General features: G+C 46.3%; 1 protein-coding gene across 3 annotated transcripts in view; it reads left to right on the plus strand.

The window, feature by feature from the left end:
- ankfn1 (ankyrin repeat and fibronectin type III domain containing 1) overlaps positions 1-11,662 on the plus strand; it is a 72,347-nt gene extending 60,685 nt beyond the window's left edge. For 2 of the 3 annotated variants that reach the window (XM_023949535.1, XM_023949534.1), the window contains exons 18-20: positions 8,203-8,431; positions 8,522-8,708; positions 8,815-11,662. In XM_023949535.1, the coding sequence (XP_023805303.1) occupies positions 8,203-8,431; positions 8,522-8,708; positions 8,815-9,562 (1,164 nt within the window). In that variant the 3' untranslated portion in view covers positions 9,563-11,662. The remainder of the gene's footprint in view (positions 1-8,202; positions 8,432-8,521; positions 8,709-8,814) is intronic. The other variant, XM_023949536.1, reaches the window with a different exon arrangement.
- The last annotated feature ends 4,176 nt before the right edge of the window (positions 11,663-15,838 follow it).

Consider the following 15,838-nt stretch of genomic DNA (forward strand, 5'->3'; position numbering starts at 1 on the left):
GGAACAACCGCCCCCTGGGCGACCAAGACGGCCACCCAGGCCAGGGCCAGCAGGACTGCCGCGAGGCCCCCAGAGCCAGAAAGCAGGGAGGCACGGAGGGAAAGAGAGCGCCGCCCCAGCCCAACCAGGAGAGCAGCCCCCCCACCGCGCCGGGAGAGCCCAACGCAGGGCCCCACCGGAGAAGGACGCCCACAGCCCCAGACAAGCACCCCATCACCACCCAGGAGTTCCGGGCATCCCCCCGCCTCAACCCCAGGTACGAGCCAGGACCCCCCAAGGGAGACCCGCTCCGCACTCCAGGCAGCCACCCACCCGGCCCACGGTTGGTCCAGGGAGGAGCAGGGCAGGGGCCCGCCACCCCCGCCCAGGAGGGGGGAACCCCGGGGAAAAAAGGGGGCCCACAAGGGGTGTTGTAAATATGGCCCGATCAGGCTCGGCCACAGTTGGAAATTTGGCGGGGCCCAGCGCTTAGGGGCAAGGACCAGGACCCACCCCCCAGGGACACGAACACCCCCGGCTCAGGTGTAATGTAAACTTCCCCACTGCGTGGAGAGAGAACCGCCGGGCCCAGGAAGCCGGCACCCAGGGGACACGGCCGCCGTTGCCAAGGGGCCCGCACCCCCCACCAGGGAAGGGGTAGGGGACAAATGGTCCTAGGTCCCACCTTCCTTGCAAAATGTGTGTGCGTGTATGTGTGTTTGAGAGGGTGTGTGTGTGTGTTTATGTTGGAATGTATATATTGAGGGGGGAGGGGTGTGTGTACTAAGGAGGGTGCAGTTAAAATTGGCGGGAAGGGCACTAAGGGGCATCTCCTGATTACTCACAGTGATGTCCCCTCACCCTCCCCACCAAGGGGCCCTGAATGTCTAAGGTGCAAATAAAACCGAAAGAGGGGGGGCCCACTCCATACGGCAACCATAGGAGGGGGGCCACTGCCAAGTAGCCCCCCCCCCCCAGGCGCATCGCAGGCTAAACCCCCCACCCCCTCAACCTAATATGAGGTTATATGAGGAAGGGGGTGAGTTGGGGACAGCTGGTAGACTGTCCCCCGGTGGTCAAACAGCTGTCCCCCAGCCCCCCCCCGCAAAGGGGCCAGGCCCACCCAGCCCAGGGGCCCCACCCCCAGAGGCGCCGACACCCCAGGCCCGGCACCACCCACCCCACACAGAAAGAGAGGAGCCAGAAAGCGTCACCCCCCAAACGCTGGCCCTAGAAGAGCTCTGGTCAGGCCTCGACGGGACCGAGGCAGCCAACCGGCCGGGGCAACCGCCGATTGCCTCAGCGGAGACCCCGACCCGTCAACCCCCCCGCCCCGTACCAATAGTGGGCCCCCCCTCCCGCCCAGAGGACAGGGCCGACAAGCCCCCCACCCCACCCCAGACCCCGCAGCCGAAGCGGATGACACCCAGAGCGACCGGGGGCCCCGGGTGTCACGGTTTCTGTTTCTTTGCCCTTGTGGTTTGTTTCCTTTTTGTTCTGGCATGTTTTGAGTTACTTCGTGTTTTATTTTGTAGTGTTTCCTGGTTTGTTGTAGTTTTGAGTTTTACTTTTGTCTCCATCCTTCCGCGTCATGGTGTTCTCCCCACGTTCTTTCGTGTGTGGGTCCCCCCTCTCACGGGGGCCGTCCGTCTCCCCGCGTCTGCCCCTCTTTTCGGCTAACAGCTGTCCCGGCTCCCGGCGCATCTCCGGAGCCGCGGTCCTCGCGTATTCCAGCGCGTGTCTGAGGAGAAGCGTCCTGGAGCATTTCGGTTGTCAGTGGCGATCGATCGGGGGGTGTATCGGTCTTATCGAGTGTCGTGATCGCGGGATGGTTGGTGAGCGGCGTTGTTGCTATCTCTCACGCTTCTGTGCAGTGTTTTCTTCCGGATTCTCTTCTTGCTCGGCGGTCATGGGTGATGTCACCCCCCTAAGGACCATGGGACTTGTAGTTCTTGTTAAAGGCACGGTGCGTTTCTTCGGAACCTGGTCCGGTTTCTGCTTTGTGGGCCGTCATTCAGTGCTGACTTTGTCGTGGTGGCTTTGTTTTACTTCTTTTCTGTTGAAGCTGTGTGCATTTGCTGGTTTCACCTGCATTTGGATTGGTCAGTGTATGATCTCCTCTCTTCTGTGTAAGCGTAGGAAATGTGAGGAGCGTTCCCCTGGCCTTCAGGGAAATAAATTCCTTCCCGTTGTGTATGTGTCTGTTGTACGTGGCCCTGTTTTTCTCTGACTCACTGATGTTTTGTTGTTTCTCTGGTTTTAGGGATTTGGGTTGATTTGTGGGGGGGTTTGTGATGGGCTCTTCCCTGAGCCCTATTTTTTCCGTTTTGATTCGGTCCTAAGGTGGCCACTCAGGCATTTTCAGGTGTGACGTGGTTGTGTCGTCTGTCTTCCTCGGTTCCTCCATTTTATTTATTCATGTATTGTTATTTGTTTTTTGCATCAGCGGCTTTTCCCTTGTGATCCTTCTGGTTTTTTGTTTTGCGCTCAGCTGGCTTTGCCATCCCTGTAATCTTTTCCACCGGACGCTGTACATGGCTGGGGGAGGCTGATTCTGCTGATGCTCCTGCTGTTCTCCCTCTCCATTCCTCCCGGCGGCGTCTTCTGGCTTAAATGGGGTTTGACGTGTTATGTGTTGGTGTTCCTTCGGCTGTCGTCTCTGTCATGTTTAACTTCGATTGTCAGAAACCCTGTGCTGGATTTAGTGTAATTCTATTGGGCCCCCTTTGTTTTGCAGTTTTCTCTTTTTCAATGTTTCTCTGTTCTGTTTTCCTCGTCGCCTGGCTTTTGCAACTCTGTGGTCGCAACTCGTTTTGGATCTCGGTTTCCGATTTATTTAGTTTTCTGGATATGTCTAATGTGTAAATCTGTGTAATTCTTTATTGTTTTGACTACGATAATCGAACTTAATCAAATCAAATTTAAGGAAGGCATTTGGTTCTCTGCCTGTCGGATTTATTTTTACACGGATCTCTGGTTTATGATGCATACTTCTCTGCCTCCATGTAGTCTCTTGCGTTTGTGCGGCACGTAATCTTTCCCATCTTTGGAGGTACGATATGAATCGGTCGCTGTTGGGCCACCTGTGTTTTGCTGTGTGCATCCTCCCCCACTGCCGTCTGTTCATCTTGTTTCTCGTTCTGGGTTGTTCCTTCCCGGGCCCCCGTGTTCCCTTGTTCTGGATTTCTGTTTTGCTTTTCTGGTCTCTAATTCTCTGCGCTTAGCGTGGTTTTATTATTGGGATGTTGTTTCAGGTCATCAGTCTCCCTCCACTTGTTTTGTGGCTCCACCCTCCTTTGGGGGAGAGGAAAATGTATGAGGACTTGTTTATGAATGTCCGGCCGCCAGAAAATGTTTGGTCGTTAATCCAAACATTCAGCTCTACTGGTCCATCAACGGCTCATGTGGTTCTGAGAGAATTCATCCGTGGAGATTATTACAACGCTTATTTCAAGAGTGCGATAATAGTAATGTGCCATCATTTAACATGGTTTAGTTTTAAATAACTTGTATTATGAGCTAAATTCCTGGCTGTAGAAATTATCACTGATGCTCTTTAGCTTCAGCATCAAGAGTAAAACTTTGGGTCGCAAACCAATCCTCAGTCTGCCCTGCTTCAAGCATATGACGCTCGACTAAGAGTATCTCCTTTTGAGACTTATTGTCATCCGCCTCTCAATGCATGAGGTTCAGCCATTTTATCAGACCCTACGATCTCTCTTCAAATCTCAAAATTTTCTTCATTATGGTTTCCAGGCACCCCTTTGGCAATTAACTTTAAGTTATACGTGCTTTTGTTGTCCATCTATTGTGAACCGATGACGTCAAGTTGTAACCTCAAATCTAGCCGAGCCGCTGTCCATGCTACGTGGGATGGCGACCTTCCTCATCTACGTAAGCTCCTTGGACCTTGGTTATCCTTTTATTCGCCTGCTCCTCTGTGGCCTTCCTAAGGTGCGTCCCTCCAGGAATGGCTAAATGTTACTTCTCTCTTACTATTGGTGCATATATAAAATATATTTTGGTGATATATTACGTGCAGATTCTGTATTGACTGTCTTTCTTGTTGGGATCTATGCTAATGGTTTTCTATGGTACTATGAATACAGAACCTTCTCTTTAAACTCACTACTTGATATCTCCTTCTCAGAGTTGTTCTTAAAAGGAATTCATTCCCTTTCATCATAAGCTTTCTAAACTAATCAGGTCTAAATTATTTATGTATTCATTGCCAAGACTAATACTGCTTTGTCTATCTATGCATCGCTTCCTGAGCCTGCGGCCCACTCTCCCCGGTCAGCAATCCAGTTTCTGGAGGATGATGTCAAACCCTTGACAAAGTCGGATGGTTTCCAAGTTCCAAAGTCTCTGCTCGTCCTGCTGCTCCCCTGCAGATTGATGCCCCTTCACCTGATCTGGACATGCAACGACTACTGCATTCCACGCACCTACTCTGCCCTGAAGTGGTGGGGTGGTAAACCTCTTCCGAATTTCAATGACTTATCTTACTTGAATCAACTGATATGTTAGTATAGGAATGGCATACAAAATTTCAGATTAAATTTTATGAAAATTATTTGCCAGGTGGAAGCCTCAAAATTAGGATGTTCTTAAGCTGTGTTACGATATGTGTGTAGTCCGAAATTCTAGGTTACTTGGGCTCGTATCTTATGAGCCGGATGGAAGCATTAAAAAAAAATTATAGCGTTAGATCATTCATAGTTCTCAAATGGAAGCTTTTAATTATGGACATCACTTATGCTTTATTATATTATTCCAGTGGAAGCTTCAAACTTGTATGTTAAGTTGTGCCGTCTACTTGCCGCTACTCGGAATGGAGTGGCCCGACTGTCTATGGTGCCGGGACACATAACAGATCCACCAGATAGTGTGTTCCCTTCTTGGCGTCGTGCTGGAACGGGAGCGGCCCAATGGTCAATGGGGCCGGGTCACACATAGCAGACTCAATAAATAGTATGTTCCCTTCTTGGCATTCTGCTGGAACGGGAGCGGCCCAATGGTCAATGGGGCCGGGTCACACATAGCAGACTCAATAAATAGTATGTTCCCTTCTTGGCATTCTGCTCGAACGGGAGCAGCCCAATGGTCTATGGTACCGGGTCACACATAGCAGACTCAATAAATAGTATGTTCCCTTCGTGGCGCTGTACTCGAATGGGAGCGGCCCAACGGTCAAAGGTGCCGGGTCACACATAGCAGTCATACCTGTAAGTCTGAATATGGAATGCCTCTGAAACACACTTCATCTGATTACATACTGATATACAATTAATTTCTTTCCAACCTTGATTAAATTGGTGTTGGGGGTAGTTATTACCCAAAAGTTTTTGGAAATTTCTCTCTCTTGGAATTGCATGGAGTTTTATGCCAAACCAAAGGAAAGTGAAATGCAAAGTTAAAGGAAAGTGAAATGCTTACTTGGAGGAATATGAAATGCTTACTTGGAGGAATGCGAAATGCTTACTTGGAGGAATGCGAAATGCTTACTCAGAGGAAAGTGAATGCTAACTAAGGAAAGTGAATGTCAAAGAATGTGAAAGCAACAAGTATGTGGAAGCAAACTAAAGATGTGAAAATAAATATTATTACTACTGCATGAGTTGTCTGACTGAAGTGAGCGACCTTGGGAGCATTTCGGTAAGACAACTCAGGCAGGCTTTACTTAGGCCACTCCCCTAGGGCGGGGCAGTTAATCATCTCACTTGTGCAGCATCCTATTTAAGTCCAGGTGTGTAAGTTGTTCATCCTTCTTTACTGCAGCACTGCGTTCTTTGCCCCACCCTCCTCCCCGGTTTCCACCTGTGAGCTCCGTTAGGGGTAGTTATTACCCAAAAGTTTATGGAAATTTCTCTCTCTTGGAATTGCACTGAGTTTTATGCCAAACCAAAGGAAAGTGAAATGCAAAGTTAAAGGAAAGTGAAATGCTTACTTGGAGGAATATGAAATGCTTACTTGGAGGAAAGTGAATGCTAACTAAGGAAAGTGAATGTCAAAGAATGTGAAAGCAACAAGTATGTGGAAGCAAACTAAAGATGTGAAAATAAATATTATTACTACTGCATGAGTTGTCTGACTGAAGTGGTTTTTGGTTGGTTTAGTTTTGTTATTAAAGTTCCTGTTCCCCTGCAACCTCCTGCCTCCTCTCCTCTCTGCGCCTGGGTACTCCCTCATCCTCTCCCCGTAACACCGGGAGGGTTGTCCCATCCCGTGCCAGAGCCCTAACCCCCCCCCCCAGCACAGGCAAAGGGACCACCTCCCCAAGCCAATGACCGAACGACCGGTCGATCTTCAATGACATGAGTGTAGATCGCGGGCCAGAAAAGATTTAAAAAAGTACTTCTTTAAAATCCACCAAAGTCCTCACTGAGAAGTACGGGCCTTGATTGACATGTAGATTGGCCAATCGGACATCGTCTGAAGCATACGTCGCTGCAAATGCACATTATGTTCTTTAAAGGATGATACCGCAGCCGCGTGTGGGTGGAGCTACCAGTTCTGGTCTGAACGCTGCATGGAGCGATGTGTTTATCAATGCATGGTAGACACTGAGAATGTGGAGAGATCAGGTTTATTATTTTGAAGAGTTCTACTTGATAATCATGTTTCCATGTTTGAGTTCATAAAATCATCCCAGAGAAAGTCTCTGCTTCAACTCCCGCAGGGAAAGCTGCCTCTCAATCTGACGCCTGTGTTTGCATCTCTGACAGAGTTTAAAGCCAAAGCCCCTCCCCCGCCTCTTTACCTGCTTTTCCTCTCTACCTGTTCACCTGTTCACATCCTCTGCTGCTGAGATTTGTTTCCCCCGCGCTCCTCAGTGTGTCCTAGACAGAGAGCGCAAAATACAGTCATCATAGATTGACGCGATAGTCGGGGCGCTCCAGCGCAGCACACGGATGAAAGAGCCGGACGCAGGTTATGGCGGGGATAGAGCGGGTTAAGCAAATGAATGAAAGAAGGCGGCCCGCTGAAGAAATATTCAATATTGTACACATTTTATTATTGGTCAGAACTATCTTTTATTTAGAAAAATCTTTTATCTTATCAGTCCAGTACGGAAAAAAAAAACATCAACAAAAGCTGTTTTGGGCGGTTTTTGGCTGGGTCTGGCGGTTTTCAGATGACTTTTCGGCTGGAAAACTGTGACTCTATCTGGCAACGCTGGCGCGAACTCTCAGTCTGTCATCAGCGAGTTGGTCTCTGCCCCACGGCACGTCAAGTTCCCGGCAGACGATCGGAGTGTTTATTGAAGCCGCCCCGCGTGTGTCCTCCTGCTATCAGCTCTGCAGGTCTCGCCCGATAAATATGAGCTCATTACGAAGCTGTCTTTTTACGTGGCTCGCACTTCGTACAGAGCCATCAGCGCCTTTGAAATGCCATTAAAAATGAACAAACTAAAATAAAATTTAATTATTATAAAATACTCATTATTTTCCAAAGTCACAGGGAGCCACAACAGATGGTTGAAAGAGCCACATGTGGCTCCGGAGCCATGGGTTGCCGACCCCTGAGTTAGAGTCTTCAAATTTTTCCTTTCTCGGACCGAAGGAGCGTGTAAGGGCAGGGATGCCAGTTTAGCTTAGTCACTTTGTTAGTTCATTTTAGTACTTTCCTATTGAACTCTATGTATTCATGATCCTTTTGAGTTTATGTTTCACTTTTTCAATAACCAAAACGAAGCCCATCGAGACGACTGTTGTTGTGAATTTGGGCTATACAAAAAAAATTGAATTGAATTGAATATATATATACATGTGTTGTTACATACTTAGTTGCTTACAAACCACGATTAGGACAATATAAATTGTTTTTGCTACTCCTCTAAACTTCTACTCAACTTATTTTATTTTTTTTATTTAAAATTATTTTTTTGCTGAAACAGGGATGTTGGCCTTGTATGGGCTGATAGAAGGTGATCCAAAAGCAGGCAGGTGTGTTCCAAAATCAACCCATTTTCAGAAACATAGATGTTAGTAGACGTCATTCCAAGTCAAACCTACAACATTTGAGGTTGCAGGCGATTGAGGGCCCTTGCTGCACCACAGGGTGTGCACATGATATGCAAGTGCCCCTAGCCCTTATCCACCTGTACGGGCAGTTGTGACTAAGGTGTAAACAGTCAATGGTTGGTCCTTGTGCTATTGCCCCCTGCTGTCTTGTCAATGTTTCTGCCCTGATATATCTTTGGCCTGTTTGCGTCTGCAGCAGCTGGATGAGATGCGACGTGACCTCAGATGGCTCACAGATGCTCTTCAGTATGCTCGCTACAAGCAGCCCTGTGGCGGTTTACCCATCATGTGCTTGATGGATGCCAAAAGTCCAGACAGTGACTCCCATCACCAGAGCACCGACTCCCCCTCCTCCACAATGAACTTCTTGCCCACACCTTCCCCTTCTCCATCACCAGAACACCACCGGAGAAAAGCCATTAGTGGTAAGTGAAACTCCAGAGAGATGACATTAAACGGGAAACCTCTCTGACATCCACCAAACCTGTGACCTCTGTCTAATCCCTGACTGACAGACTCCCAGCATGGCTCTGATGAGGATGCTTCCTCTGAGGTGTTTCTGCCCACAGACAGTGACTATGACTCCAGCGATGCCCTGAGCCCCCGGGACCAGGACCTGCTTTGCTCTCCAGATCTTTCCCAGCAGGCTGGTTACCTGCTGGGGGGCAGTGCACCAGATGTCCTCCAGATCCAGGAGCTCCGGTGTGATGTTTGAAATTAAAACCTTAATGATTTTTATCCGTCTTACAAAACAAAGCAATGTTATAAAATAGATTTGCATATTCTAAATGCTGCTCTTTGCTTTCAGGTACAGCACATGCTCACCTACAGAATCCCCTCCCTCCACCACAACAAAGGATACCACCCTTACCTCCCCATGTCTATCCTTGGACTCCTCCTCCGCTTTCAGCCTGTCTCAGCACCCACGCCGACCCAGAATCCACATGTCCCCATCACTCCCCTTTTGCCCCAGTTTCTCCAATGATCCCCCCCTGCCCCTCCAATTGTCTGCATCTCTGTCTGACACCACCAAGACTTTGGAAAGCCTCTCACTCTCCAAGGAGGGCACTGCCACAGCTGGATGGCTCACCAACCCCCCCACCAAACGCAAGTTGCTTTCTAGGAGCCATCGGAGCCAGTATTTCAGTGGCCCCCAACGCTGGCTCCGGGGCAACAGTGGAGAAAGTCTCACAGGGTCTTTATCAGAAGGTATCTACACTAAACAAATAGAGCCCGATCTCCCACTGTCTGGGGACCTGCCCTCCCCACAGGGCCCTACCTACATCAGCCATGTTTCTTGCATCCTTGAGAACCACAAGAGCCCGCTGAAAGAGCCATGGCCCCCCGTCCATAGGATCTGTGTAGAGCCCTGCTGGGAAAAGAGGAGTAAGAATGAGCTAGCAGGCAAGGTGGTGGCTGCAAGTGTATCAGTTGTTGTTGAACAGGTGGAGTCTGGACGGATAGGGGCAAATGCAGAGGAAGCCACCACTCAGGAAATGGACTCAGATGACCAAACCAACTCCCAGATGTCAGAAATTCTTAGCAGCATGCTATAGGCTTTCATTCGGAAGCAGGAGCTGCCCAGTGTTGGTTTTCAGCCCTTTAGTCACTTTTCTCTTCAAAATTATTGCTTTATGCACGTCTAAGCCAGCAAATCAGCCTCGCCGCTGGTGCGAACAGAAATAATTCATTATCAGTGAGGCTAATATGTGAAGGGTAAAGACCACAATCACATTTTGAAGGCTGGTACAACAAAAGTGCAACTTGTTCATCAATGTACTGTATGGTTTGCTAAAACTAATCTACACCAAAGTACCCCAAACCCAACAAACTTGGTGCACATAGGCCAGGATGTTTTGTACTCTGTCCCCCACAGAACACCATGGAGGACCTTTACTTTTGGTTTGCTTACAATTGAAACAGACGTCATGGCTGACCACAACCATCTGGACTTTTATTGGTAGCCCATTGACTCTATTTGAGTACAGTCAAGTTCAGGTTAATCGAATTGCTTAATAAATAAGAAAAACAAATTATTTGAAACAAAAAAAAAGTTTTCTGCCTCATGTCTGCAAACCTTTCCTTTGAACCTCTTTTTTATTGGTCAGTTTTTCCAAACTCCATCTTTAATATTTTTTTTAATAATCTCATTTCACCAAAAGCATTCAATAAAAAATGAGACTGTAAATGTTCTTCAGACTCAGAGAATAAACCCAGCCAGACAACAGCACATTCATCACTGCAGATAATAAAATTAAGTTCCTGGTTCAACTCCCTCCAGCCACAGAACCTATGGCATCGACTGTTACTCAAAAATATCAAATAATAGGAAACCAGGCATTGCATCTCCCTATGGAAAGTTTGCACTCAGACCTAAACACAGGCACTGTGGCTCTTCAGAAGGAATTTAAGTTGGTTTTTGGACTGTTGTACCCACTGTAACCAACAGTGTTTATGTGTTCCTGTTTTGCCCCATCAGCACAAAGTGAATGTAGTTAGGCTCCGTTTCTTCCTAGTTTTGTATGCTGTGGTCACTTTGGTTTTGCATTGGAGCTCTAGTATTATCTCAGTTGTCTGAAAGTACTTTTTGTATGTATTAGATTTACAAATGAATGTTCCCTATGTTGTATTTTATATTTTGCTGGCATGATGTAGTCTGTAGTTGTGGTTTTTTTTTTTTCTGGAAACGAGCTTGCTCTTATTTGTGCCTCGTTGGGGCCCAGTATGGCCAGACATTGGGGTCTGGTCAGGACCCCCCCCCCCCCCCCCCACACACACACACATCACACTGGCTGTTTTCTTCTTATTACTGCAGTGTTTCTCTGAAGAACTACTTTTTGTTATTTGACTTTCATTGCCATTTTGCGGAAAAATCTGTCAGCCATGAAGAATTGCTGAATATGCACAAGTTCCTAACATGTATGCAGAGTATTTAAAACTAAATATGTTAAATGTTTGCACAAAACAATTATGGAATTAAAAAGCTAATTAAATATTTGATGCAACAGGGCATTAACTGTGGCAGCTTTTATTGTTTATGACTGTATTTGCATCAGTAAATGTTCTGGAAAGAGTTGTTGATAGAGAATTATAAAGTATTTTCCAGCAGGTTTCATTGTGTTTGAATAAGTAACTGTTGGATTTCAGCTTTACTATCCCTTGTGCTATCTTAGACGACCCCACCCCACATTGACATGTTCTCCCTACCATGACAAAGGTGGATAAAGGTGGAAAAATTTCATGTAATCCATGGACACCAGTGAAGATCACAAATCATTGAAGAAAAAAGGTTCAGCGCACTGTCTAGTGGGTCTAGATGACCCAACTCCCAATGTTAAAGTGCCTAGGATAGCACAAGGGCTAACACACACGACTTAATGCGTTCACCCATTTCCAGGTATCTGTTGTATGACATTTGTTTCATTTTACTTCATGTGGTAGCTGTGGTGCAGAGGTGGTCGACCACCGACGCTGGTTGTGTGGAAGTTTCTTGAGCACTGAATCCTACGTATCCTGCTCCCAGCTGCCTGGTTGGCACCTTGCATGCCAGCTTAGCTTTTACTCTTGTTGAAAGAAAATATACTAATATCATATTTGACGAGCGTCTGTAATTTTGTCCAGAGTTTACAAATAAATCCAACAGTTTTAAAGCTCAAGTGTTGTGTTTATTAATCCAGCTAATTGAAGGCAGGAGGCCGTCTCTCATCAAGCCCCTTGCTTATTCCCCACTGACGTGAGGTAATATTCATATTGGTGCAATAAGGCTAAAGAATTTCATGTTTCCCTTGTGTTTGGGATTGTATTTAAAGTCCAGAGATGACCTGGCAGCGTTTGGCACGTTTTCTGACTTGAAGACACTTGGGATGCCACAAGTGGTGTTACGATACATTGTTTAATCGATGAAGCAATCTATATACCTACGATTTAACCATTGTGCTATCTTAGATGACCCCACCCTTACATTGACGTGTTCTCCCTACCATGACAAAGGTGGAGAAAGGTGGAAAGATTTCATGGAATCCGTGGACACCAGTGAAGATCGTTGAAGAAAAAAGGTTCAGAGCACTTTCTAGTGGGTCTAATTGACCCAACTCCCAACGTTAAAGTGCCTAGGATAGCTCAAGGGTTAAGCAGTTCGATCTGTCTGAGGCAGACTTGAATCAAATTGACCAATAGCAGTAAAAAAAAATCATATAAGAATAAGAAAAATTAATTATCTGATCAATCTTGGAAAATACAATTTTGACTGAGACATGGTAGGTTTATTTTACTATAACGTAAAATCACAGCGGACAACACTCATGTGATGCAGCAAAAACTGATCCATCCATCATTCCAGTCCAATGTGTGGAAACACTTTGAATTTAGCCAATTAGCAAGTCAAGTGACCATACAGTGTGCTAGAATGTTGTCTTTAGATTCTTTGGATGTGGAAAAACAACAGTGGGCTAAACTTTGGAAAACTAAAATGTGAATTGATTTGACATTCATTCTTGTTTACTTGTTTGTTTGTACACATATTTCATTTGCACTTTATTATCTTGCAAGATATCCAAATAATCTGGAAAACTTCACCTAACCTGTTCAGTACCAGGCATTTTTCTCTGAGTCACACTGGGCTAAAGATGTCCTGAATCCATTTTAGGTCAGTGAATCAGATCAAATCATATCGTTCAAAATGAACAAAAATCAAAACAGAATTGTATCAGTGACCACAAATTATGATATGAATCGAATCGTTGTTAAAATGAATCCTTACACCAACAGATGCCAAAATTCCTGATTTTAAACATAACCGTATTGAACCAAATTATAGATAAAGTTTATTGTTACATGCCTATTACATACTAGAATGCTACATATACACCAGGCATATGATGTGCATTCAAGAACGTGCTGAACACACATTCTTGAACGCATTTTTAGCCTATGATGTTCACAATGGATTGTCGCTACCCGAAACAGTTGGAAGACCTTTGGTTAGAAATGTAAAAGTTGTACAAATCTTGTGAATATTGTTAATAGGATTTTTCATTCACAGCTCTACTTCGACATATGAAAGACTTGCTGTCACAATAATTGCGGTTTGCGCTCCGCCAGGATGTTAATTTCTCCTCCATGATCAAATTTAAATGGTTGGCATGTCAGTCAATTTAAAAAGATGCTGCACAGATGTCACTACCAAATCCGACTACCCGATTGGTCAACGTTCAAGTGGTTTAGATTTCAACATATGTATAATGACTCCGCATTTTGTGCGTAGAGCCCAAAATCTGGTCTAGTGACAGTTGAACGCAAGAGTATTAAAAGCACTTATATACACAATTTACTTTTTAATTGGATGTGGTTGCTTGGACACGTGTTGCCGAGGCCTGTGTGAACATAGCTTTAGGTTTAGGTTGAAAGTGTCAAACATCGGTTGTGGTAAATTCAAAAACATTTTGTGTCTAAGCCAAATATAAAATATTTTCTTAGTTTTTTTTTTTTTTTTTTTTGTTTTTTAACTTGTCCTGTCCAACAGCTAGGCAGGCAGATGAGAGCTGAGGGCCTCTTGTGTTGGACATATTTTACTTTAACAAGAGGGGTTATTAATCTTCAGACAAACCAAAGGTATGTCTGAATAAACCCCTTTTGTAATTGAGGCCAAACTTTATTAATTTCAATCATGTCTGAAAATCTTTGGTGTTGGACCGGACGGAAAAGGAAAGAGGGGAAGAAGAGAGAGGGACGTTAAAGAGAGGGGGGGGGGGGTAGGAGGGTGATAATAGGAGGGGAAGGGGGGTAAGACCATGAAGCAGCATAAAGCAACAAGTTTACTGGTTGTTAATCATTATGGTAAGGTTCAAATGTAGTACAAAAAGGGCGGGGCCTATCCACACACACACTCAAATGTTATAAACACACCTGCTAGCTGCAAAAATGTCCACCTGTCAACATGTACACAAAGCAGATAGTGTTCACATGCATACTTATGCCTTAAAACCAACTAGTGTGAAATATTTCAGTCATTCAATCATGCAAACTGTTAGTGCAAAGGTGAGCTAACACCTGTGCTCAGGTGAGTGTTTATGTTCTTCTAAAATGGATGGTGGAACGTGACAAGAAGGAGGGAGAGTGCCCAACCATCCCCACCCCATGACCCCCACCGCAGCAGCAGCGGCAGCTGAAATCCCCCCAACGCCACACGGGAACCGGCAGGGAACAACCGCCGCCCGGGCGACCAAGCCCCCCACCCAGGCCAGGGCCAGCAGGACCGCCGCAAGGCCCCCAGAGCCAGAGAGCAGGGAAGCACGGAGGGAAAGAGAGCGCCGCCCCAGCCCAACAAGGAGAGCAGCCCCCCCGCCGCGCCGGGAGCGCCCAACGCAGGGCCCCACCGGAGAAGGACGCCCACAGCCCCAGACGAGCACCCCACCACCACCCAGGAGTTCCGGGCATTCCCCCGCCCCCACCCCAGGTACGAGCCAGGACCCCCCAAGGGAGACCCGCTCCGCACTCCAGGCAGCCATCCGCCCGGCCCACGGTTGGTCCAGGGAGGAGCAAGGCAGGGGCCCGCTGCCCCCGCCCAGGAGGGGGAAAAAAGAGGGCCCACAAGGGGTGTTATAAATACGGCCCGACCAGGCTCGGCCATGTTGGAAGTTTGGCGGGCCCAGCGCTCAGGGGCAAGGACCAGGACCCACCCCCCAGGGACACGAACACCCCCGGCTCAGGTGTAATATGAACCCCCCCCACCGTGCGGAGAGAGCACGGTGCTTATTAGCACATTTAAAAAAAAATTAAACTTTATTTTGTTTGTTGATTTGTAATAAACAAGTTATATATATAGATATCGACCGGAAACCAAACTGTGACCCAAAAATCAAGGTTTGAACCAAATCATGACGAAAGTGTACTGTTGCATCCCTAGAAGACGCTGGAACGATTTCCCTGAAATGAGCAAGGCAGCATGTCAGTGTGACTGCACCAGATGAAAGAACTTCCCAACGACTAATTGCATGCACTCATTCAATGAGCAATTGACAGCACCCTTACATTGACGTGTTTTCCCTACCATGACAAAGGTGGATAAAGGTAGAAAGATTTCATGTAATCCATGGACACCAGTGAAGATCACAAATCTTTGAAGGAAAAAGTTTCAGTACACTGTCTTGTGGGGTCTAAATGACGCAACTCCCAATGTTAAAGTGCCTACAATAGCACAAGGGTTAGATCCTTATGTTTACAGACAATTAATGAATTAATGAAATCTATCAAAAGAAAATCTGTTTACAACAGAGATCTGCAATAAGGGACTGAAATAGATGCAAAAGTTCTTTACAAAGAAAGAGAAAACATCAGATTATCATTTAGCTGCTCAAGGTGAACTGATGTTCCCATTTAAAACTGAAACTCCTGAGCTTTTATTTCAGATTTGCTCCTAACTGGAAGTGTGCAAAATCAGAGCAGGAAACGCATTATGAAAGCTTAAACTTTAAACTTTTGAGACAGTTTGCATTGAACAGTGGCAAGAAGGTGCAGCTAGTGACATTCAAATACTTCGTGTTGGAGGTGTTGTGTCAGCTTCATGGTGTACGAAAAAAGACAGGTTTTTTTTCCAAGAGCAGGAAGGCTGATCAGCATCCAATGAGTGCCAATGAGTGATCAGCAGTCAATCAGAGGATGATTGAAATGCAAGTGCTGCCGTCTGGTGGACAAAACCAGTGTCAGGCCTGTGATGTGGCTCTGTGTGTAAAGCTGGACAAAAGGGGCTTTTTGGAATGGCACAAATAACTGTGGGATCCTATTGTGAATTTAAACAGATCTAAAAAGAAACAACTGAAGTAATGTCATGCTAA

Source organism: Oryzias latipes, chromosome 19 (assembly GCF_002234675.1).
Source record: "Oryzias latipes chromosome 19, ASM223467v1".
NCBI lineage: Eukaryota > Metazoa > Chordata > Actinopteri > Beloniformes > Adrianichthyidae > Oryzias > Oryzias latipes.